This window comes from Hippocampus comes, unplaced genomic scaffold (genome assembly GCF_001891065.2).
Source record: "Hippocampus comes isolate QL1 unplaced genomic scaffold, H_comes_QL1_v1.1 scaffold333, whole genome shotgun sequence".
NCBI lineage: Eukaryota > Metazoa > Chordata > Actinopteri > Syngnathiformes > Syngnathidae > Hippocampus > Hippocampus comes.
Genome location: NW_017805386.1, coordinates 165,303 through 173,962, shown reverse-complemented (window position 1 = coordinate 173,962; position 8,660 = coordinate 165,303). Strand labels below are relative to the sequence as shown.

Sequence of the window (8,660 nt, the reverse complement as noted above, 5' to 3'; positions counted from 1 at the left end):
GATCCCTGGCCAAGCCCCGCTTGCAGCGTCAGCGCAGTCGCTCTCGCAGCCGAAGCCGGCCGTCGGCGAGCAGGGGTAATTCGCGCCGTCCGGTCGACCGCCGCTCGCAGCTGTTGGCGCTCCGGGGCGCAAGTTCTCACATTCCGTACTTGGGGGGGAAGAAAAGACGGGTCCCGATTCAACTCTTGTACTTCACGTCCGACGACGTTGCTGTTGATGAAAGCAGCGAGCTTAACTCACGTCGTGAAGTGGCAAACCAAAAATGCTCAACGAACAAATGAGAAGAAGCGAGAGCCGCCAGAAGCCGGGGGGGCTTTCGAGGCCGGCACGAGACACCACGCGCCATGTTGTCGCCGCCAACACGGCCCCAAAATTCTCTCCGAAGCAGTTTGCGGATGGATGGGGAAGAGTTTTTGCTAGGCTGACTTTGTGTCTCTCCTTGATACATTTTCCGAGTTGTTTTCAAATCTCGAAATGACCCGGCGCCCCTCTGAGCTCATCCGCCCTGACGCACCTGCCCGGCCGGCCGGCCGGCGCCTCGGGTCTGCATGGGACCAGACATGATTACAAGTACCAAGAACTAAACGGAGGCTCAGAGGAGATGGAGCCTTTTCCGTTGCCGGTCTCTCTCTCTCTGGAATGAGCTCCCGCTGAACCTTGGAACGGAGGCTCAGAGGGGATGGAGCCTTTTCCGTTGCCGGTCTCTCTCTCTGGAATGAGCGAGCTCCCGCTGAACCTTGGTCGAGCCCCCTCGCTGGCCATCTTTCCATCCCGCTTTAAAACTCACTCGTATTCTTTGGCACTTGACTCAGCATGACCCCAATGATGATCTTAGTTTGACTGTTTGGTGCCTTCGACCATCTTTGTGACGGATTTGTTGCCTTATTGTTGCATATATGCACGTTGTATGCAGCGATGGCTGTTTGATTTGAAAGTGCTCGAGAAATACACTTGAGTGGAGTGGAGTTGAGTTTCCCCCCCATCGAAAGCGTTTCGCTAGCCAGGGCTCCAATTTTAGGATTTTTTTTGAAACAGTTGCAACCCAATCCAGATGGTCCTCATAAAAAAAAAAAATAATAATAATAATAATAAATTCAATGGGCCTGGTGCGGCGGGAGAGTCAATCTGCTGCATCCCGCGTTTCCATTGACGCCACGCGCCGAGGTGGGCGTTTTCGCAACGGAAGGCGGCAAGCTGCGCAGCCAGAAGCCGGTCGGTCGCGATTCCTCCGCGGGCCGAGCCCAATTGACCTCCCGCCGCTCAATTCCACCGGTGGGCCCGTTCAACGGCAGACGGCTAATGTGGCGCGGGCTCACAAACGGGGCGGCGCTGGCCGCTGCGCAAATCTCAAAAGCGCCAAAAACATGAAACGTGCGCGCAGTTTCCAATTGCCCAAGTCAGTGCTCCTCAACCTCCAACGTTTGAAGTATGCGCGGGACCGCCCGATGGAGCCGCCGCGCGTTTCCATGGCACTCGCACTTTCCGGTTGGACCGAATGTCGCGTCGAATGCGACTGCGCCTTATTTTTGAGCGGACGTTCAACAAGGTCAACGGCACTCTGCATTTGCGTCCTTTGCAGAGTCGCCTCCAGAGAGGTCGGGGCGCCGACGCAGCGTGCCGGGCAGCCCGACGGACAAAAGCCCGCCCGCCATGGAGGCCGCCGCCGCGGCCGCCGCGCCCTTCAGAGTCACCGTGAGTACTGTGAGTCTTGTCTTTTGATTCTTCTGGCTTGGCTTTTGTTGTCCGGCGATGGGAAGAAAGTCGCTCGATGATCCGTCGAGCGAATGCGACGTAAGAAGCGGCGATATGGAAATTCGGTTGGGTGACAAGTCCCTCGGATGAGCCGGACACGCCCCCTGGGCCGCGGGCCCGCGGATGTCCGTTTCTGAATTTTAGATTTGGTGGATTTCTTTAGCTGCTATCGAGAACTACTTTTGCCAGGGGAGGGGCGAAGGTCGAGGCAAGGCTACCTTCAGAAATGTGTTTCTGATAAAGTAATGCTTTGGCGCCATCTTGCTGCCAAGGATTTACTGCGGGTGACGCGATGTATCGGCCTCGACCTCTTAGCACATTTACTGAGGAGTTGAAGAACGACAGGTCAGTCTTAGTACTTCTACTTCATTCCGTCGCTGGCGGCCCAAGGTCAAACGGCGGACCTTTGGACTTCTACGGCCGTCAATGGCAGTGAACGAATCAAGTCAGTCGAGAGCGCGAGTACTTGTGCCACCTCTGCCGACGTCAAACGGAGTCTCCGCCTGCTTTCCAGATGGACGCGATGTGAGCCCCGCTGGCTTTGATGAAGTGGAAGCGCAGTTTTTTCATGTTGGAGCGTGTCCGTGCAAGTCCTGCGCGGATTTCGCTTTCATTTCTCCCTGCGTGACATCAAAGCCGGTTCAAGCAAGCACACGCCGGTCAACGTACCACACACACACACGCACACACACGCAAGCGATGGTGTTTTTCATTCTTATTCCTGTGCAATATGCGCAGCGCCGAGTTTAATTCCGTCGACAAACGGGCGGTTAATTGAGCAGAAAATTCGGCAATGAGTCACCAATTTGAAGCTAATTAGCAATTAGCGGCGGGTATTTGCATGAAGAAGAAAGGAGCCAGGAGGCGCGACAGAGGTGAAGTGTCAACACCGGAGTTGTTGACAGCGCAGACAGGAGCACGGTGGGTCAGCGGGAAAACATCAACCCACAAAATAGGAATCCAAAATGGCCACGAAAACCACATCGCCGCCTTCTCGACAAGGTTCGTCCAACGTCTGCTCGTGCACGTACTTAAGCTTTGAAACGTGACGCGGGAGAGCTCGATACCGGAGATGGTTGCATCAGCGGACGCCTTTGCCGAGCATTCCGACTTTTAACTGAACGGGAGGGGGGCGAAAAACGCTCTCTGAGCTAAATCTGTCCAAATGTTTTTCCGTCACCTTGTTTGGTGGAGGCGGCGCTCGGAAAAGGAAGCGGCGCTCCAACTCTTCCAGCGTCTTCGTCGACATGACAAAGAAAGACGTGGCTTCTCAGCATCTATGAGAAGGAAGCGTCGAAGCAGTCCTGCATTAAATATCATGTTTGCATCATTCACATCATTACGCCTTATTGATGGATGGGGGGGGTGGTGTGTGTCTCTCTGCTGAGGTCGGTTTGTTTTCATTTCTGCAAAACTGCTTTTAGTGTTTTGTTTTTGAAGTTTCAGGTTTATTATTTTGAAATATGCCCGCCTGCGGTTGAAAAAAAGTCACATCCAAGTCAGCAAGTAAACGACAATTCTCAAAATCCCTTTTTTTTTTTAACGCGCAAGTGTCACAAAGTAAAAAGTGTCACGTTTCGTGTCATAAAGTGACGCAACGTTGGTGCGTGAGGTAGCTCGCGCGGCGGCGTCGTTATCGGCGCCTTATTTGGACATTTTGGCGGCAAAGATAGAGGCGGAGTTCACCCCGGCGCCGCCCCTGTCGTTCGCTGACAGCCCCCCCCCTCGAGAAGCGCAGGTATGAATCTTGAAGCGTGGCGCCGAGCATAGGCGAACCGCTAAGCTCGGCCGCCATGAGCTTCTTTGCAAACTCTGACCTGCGCGGATCTCCCGAATGGCCGGGCGGTCTCGTCGGCCGGACGTCGGACAACATTCGAGTACCGCGACGACGGCGGCAGATGGGCGAGATGCCCCAAAACAAAAACACGTGATGAACCGCGAGCCTACCTTCAAGCTTTATAATGTCCCAAAGTCGTCTCATCGGTTCAACCGTGCCGAGGGGCCCGAGTTCGGCAAGGGGCCGGGGGTTCGCCAACTCTGTCAGGATGTTGAAAATAATCTATTAGAACCGAATATAACATGGAGGCCGATTGCGCGTTTCTTCTTAGCGAGATTGAAAAGAATCTATTAGAACCGAATATAACATGGACGCCGATTGCTCGTTTCCTCTTAGCGAGGGCTTTAGCGCCATCTTGTGGCACATCACAGAGAGAAAAATTGCAAATCAAAGCGGATTGCGCAAAGAGCTCAAGATGGGTTCCACCTGGGTTGGGACATCAATCGGTGAGTTCATGCAGTTTCACATTTTACTTGCTGGTCCCTCCCCGGCATACTCGAGTCATTTCCTGGTGACGAGCGCTCGTGGCGGCAAACAAAAGGTGGTCTCGAATGATCTCCCCGAGCCCGGGGCGACCTCTCCGCGTCTGTGGCGGGTAATTACGCAGGGGGGCATTCTTTGACGACGGCAGGTCGTTTGACTACCGTGACAAAAACACGGGAATGCCAGAACAATAGAAACGGTAAACATGTCGACAGGAGGGCGAGCGAAGACAAAACAAGTCGGCGCTGAGACTTAAACGAGACCCGGCGGCCCGGGCGACGACTTCGGCGGGACTGCTGAAGTCGCCGCAGGTGATGCTGAGCGCAAAATGGAGATCAATGCCATTTGGCTGGCTGCGTTTTGCAGCGGTGCGGTGTTACGCGAATGAAAAACGTTCCAACAAACTTGGGAGCAGCAACACATACAAACTGAGCAGAAAACAAAACGTACAAGCGTGTCTTTTCCGTGACTTACGGTAAGACCGCTATCCCACCTCGCTCATCTTGGCTCTCGTTCATTGTCAGCGATTGCGGTTTTCGGGTGACAGAAACAGAAACGCAGCTTGTGTTTTAGCATTTAGCTCGCCATCGGTAATTAGCGCTCATCGCGGCGACATCTTGCGCCTCCTGATTTGTGACGTTGTTTTTAACCTGTTTTGTATAAAAGCGAAAACAATTTCGAGCACGTTGCTTCGAGCGTCTCCGGGACCAAAATAGTCATCGGTTGCACACGGTTCCGTCAAGACGCTACGTTGAATTAGCCCTCCGCAATCGCCGCGCGTCTTCAGAGCCGCGGCTTCTCTCGGCAAATAAAAGCAGCCTCGCGTCTGGGCGAACGCTGGCGGCATCCTGGCAGCTTTCTCTTTTTTTCTCGAGATTCTTCTCGCTCCAAATGCCAGCCGACAGTTGCCATGGCGACGGCGGGCCGCTTGGGGAGCGCGATTACAGATGTCGGCCCGGGCGAAAATAAACAAGGCGAGACAAACAAGAGGGATGGCGGAGGGGCACACACCCAAAACAAAATTCAACGGAGGGCGCGTAGCCGGCGAATTAGCGCCTAATGACTGTGTTTGAAGAGTAACCGGTCACAGAGAGGCCGCGACGTCATTAGCAGGGGACCGCAACGCGTCATCGCCGACGAACGCGCGGCGCCGCGTGAACGCTTTCACCTTGTCCTGATTCGGCCTGCTGAAACGTGACAAAACGGCGCTCGGAAAAGGCGGCCAAAGCATCGGCGCCATCTCTGGCGGGATGTTGAAGAAGCGAGCAGATGAACCGGGATGCCTTTGTTGGCTTTAAAGAAGCTGGCTTGGCTTTGCTTTGCTCACGTTTTACTCGGAGGCGGCGACCTTCTTCATCGCCGGCCGGCTCTCAAAAGGGCTCAAAAGAAGAAAGTCCAACTGATCAAATGAACAACCTGTTGGAACGGGAATTTGATCAACTGAGATGTGTTTTTGTTTTGGGGCGGCGGGGCCACCCAGGGCTTCCTGAGTCGGCGGCTGAAGGGCTCCATCAAGCGCACCAAGAGTCAGCCCAAGCTGGACCGCAACTCCAGCTTCAGGCACATTTTGCCGGGCTTCAGGAACGCCGACAACGACAGGTGAGTCCGTCACCCGCGCCGGGGACCGTTTTCCGCGCTCCGTCTTCGCGGGTTCTTTTTTCGGAGCCGCTTGATGCCGAAACTCTCGCCTATGGTTTGAAGGAGGCGCTCAGGAGGTTATGAAGGAGCCTCGTTCGGACAAAAGTAGTACGTTGCGGCCAACTTGTGACACGTTGGTGCCAAGAGACTATGTTGAAGGGGGTTGAGGAACTTCAGATCAAAAAGTAGTGCTTTGCCGCCATCTTGTGGCGTTCTTCCACAATGCGTCCTCACAAATATTTACAATTTTATTTGAAAAAATATTTCAAAGGCCTTTCTAAAACCTACAATGTAGATCGTCAGATAGCCCAGCTTAGATGACGAAACGTGGGAGAAGACGGGGAGGGAATTTCATTGCCAGGAAAAAAATAAAGAAGGGCCGCTGTTCCTTGCAGATCCGGGACAGGGAGCGCGCGGAATGCTTCTTCATACAAACAACGCGCACGCTCGCCGTGTATCGTCTTGGCTTTTGGGTGTGTTTTTTCCGGACCCCCGAGGAGCAGCAGCAGCAGCAGCAGCTGGATTCCAAAAATGCAATATTCATCCGTGATAATCGGAGGGCGGACATTTGCCGGCCACGTCGCTATTCGGCACGGCGCGCGCTGCAAATCAGCAAAATCTGCACCATGTGCACGAGCTGCATTGAATTGTTTTTTTAGCCCCCGCAAAATGTGCTCAATGAAAAAAAAAAAAAGCGGAATCTGTGGAAACTTTGAGAGAATACATTTCATGATAAAAAAAATAAATAATCACGCCACGTGATCCACACGGTTGATTTCAAAGTGAAAAGGTCAAGATACTCAATGCAGCAATTTTCTGAATGAGCGCAGATTCCAACAATAGCGCATCATATTTATGAGGCCTCCATATCGGTCGGGCCTCCATATCATGTCCTCACTCCACATTGGAGCAACACAACAAAATGGTGAACTCGGGCTACGTAAAGTCGTTACCGAGTCATCCCGAAATCGGATCGCAGCCGCCTTTCATCATCATCATCATCGTCGTCATTAAAATGCAACTGAGACTCCGTATCGGCACCGCAGCCTTCAAAAGAGCGACGGGGGCCGTCGTCGCAATCGAGCATTTATGAAGCCTTCAAACGGCGCGCTTATCTCTCATCCTTCCCTTCGGGGGCCGCCATGTCTTATTAAAGCTCCTTTTCAACCGGGAATCAGAGTTTCCCAGAAGCAGATTCCAAAAACAACAACAACAACAAAATCCCCCCCCAAAAAAAGTCGAGTTTAGCATGTTGGCAGTTGGCGAGAAAGGCGGCCTTGACTGTACTTTGTGAAGACCAGTTCAGAATGTGCGATAGAGTGGGGGCGGAAATTAGGACTCACGATACCACCCTGGGGTTTTGTTGTTTTTTTTTTCCCCTCCACACCCCTTTTGCATTGCGTTGGTGGGCGTGTCCGTGCTGTTTGTCGGGCACAGAAGAGGGTGAATGATGTCATGTTTGGTGACATCATTCAGGACAGACGTGTCGGGAAGGGAAGAGCGGGGCCGGAGTTCTCACCACAGCTGCCCTTTGTCCATTCGTGGCTGTTTGAGAAGCAAACCCCCTCATCTCCATCCCCTAGCCTTGTTTTTTTTTATTTTTTGTTTGAATGCTGAATAATTTGCCCACATAATCGTTGAATCCCTGCGAATATAAACAACAACAGCTGACTGACCAGCAATGCAACTCGCACCACAGCTGACAGGACAAAGAGCAGCAGGCAGGCAGGCCACAAGAGGAAGAGGGGGTGGGGGTGGGGGGTAGAGGGCGGGGCTATGCTGGCCCACAGACATACACGCATAGACACCTCCCCCGGTGGGTTCGCCATGTTGCATGTGGCGGGTCCAAGTTGTGAACGCTTGCCAGAGCAAGACGGCTCTCGAAGCGCGCGGCCTCGGACGGGATTGTGGCGACTTTTGGAGCGGCCCACCACCCGGCGCACCTCCGCAGAGCAAGGCCTTCATCCCCTCTCGACTTTCAGAACCAAACCAAGAGCAGTCTGGAGTACGCCGACATATACCGGAGGACGGCCGCGAACGTGAGCCGCTCCCTAATCCGACCCGGGTTGCAAAACCGTTTCGCATCCTGTGCTCTTCCTATTTTGGCCACAAATGTCTTTGCGTGTCTCGAAAAGCTTGATGAACGGTTGTCGTGTTCGTCCCGGTCACACTCTTAACCGGTGGTCCCCAAACTACGGCCCCCGGGCCGGACACGTTTCGCCCGCTGCCCCTGAACAATCGCAGGGAAGCACGACCTTTTTCTTTTTTTCAATCCGGCCACGTGATCAGCTGCTCTGAACGATGCCCACGCCCCTTTTTCAAAGTTGCTTGTGCGGGCCGCTAAAAAAAAGATGGCGGTGGAAAAGGTCCCCGCACCATCGTTTGGACACCCACCGCCGGTCTTCTACATGGCGCGGATGTCCCGCCACGAACGATCGCTGCATTTCTCACGTTGCCACATCCAATATGGCGCAGAGACGGGCCATTCGGCGCACAGCGAGGCATCTCGCATATTCGCGTCTATGAGCTGGCCTGCGCCGCGCATATCCATGTGATAAAACACACCCTTGCTACTCCCCCCCGGCCCCCCTCCCCCGCCCGCTCGTTCGCCACAGCCAGGCTCCTCCCCGCACGAGGAGACGGCGATGGGGAGGCGCAGTCAATCACTAACAGAGAAAGGGAGAGCTTGAGCCGGACGCCGGGACAAAAAGGGAGACGAAAATCGCCGCCGTGCGCCCCCTGCCCGAACCCCAGCCGGGGAAGTGGGGCACGTCGACGCGGGACTGGAGGGAGTCGGCGTCGCTCTCCCACCGGATAAGGAAAAGCAAGGGAGGAGGAAGTCGAGCAACAAGAGGAAGAGAGGGGAGGGTGGGGGGACGGGGGGCAGAGACGGATAAACATAAAAGCATCCATCCCTGCCTCGCAGGGGTTCTCTTTCTCTTTACCCCCC

The 8,660-nt window shown here is 54.2% G+C and overlaps 1 protein-coding gene across 6 annotated transcripts in view; it reads left to right on the top strand.

Annotated features, from left to right (window-relative positions):
- Positions 1-8,660, top strand: part of LOC109517702 (disabled homolog 2-interacting protein-like) — an 89,758-nt gene that overhangs the window by 16,728 nt on the left and 64,370 nt on the right. For 2 of the 6 annotated variants that reach the window (XM_019873020.1, XM_019873023.1), the window contains exons 2-3: positions 1,580-1,701; positions 5,553-5,671. In XM_019873020.1, coding sequence (XP_019728579.1) covers positions 1,580-1,701; positions 5,553-5,671 — 241 coding nt within the window. Of the gene's footprint in view, positions 1-6; positions 76-1,579; positions 1,702-2,688; positions 2,755-5,552; positions 5,672-8,660 lie in introns of those variants that run through there. The other 4 variants (XM_019873026.1, XM_019873022.1, XM_019873021.1 and 1 more) reach the window with 4 other exon arrangements.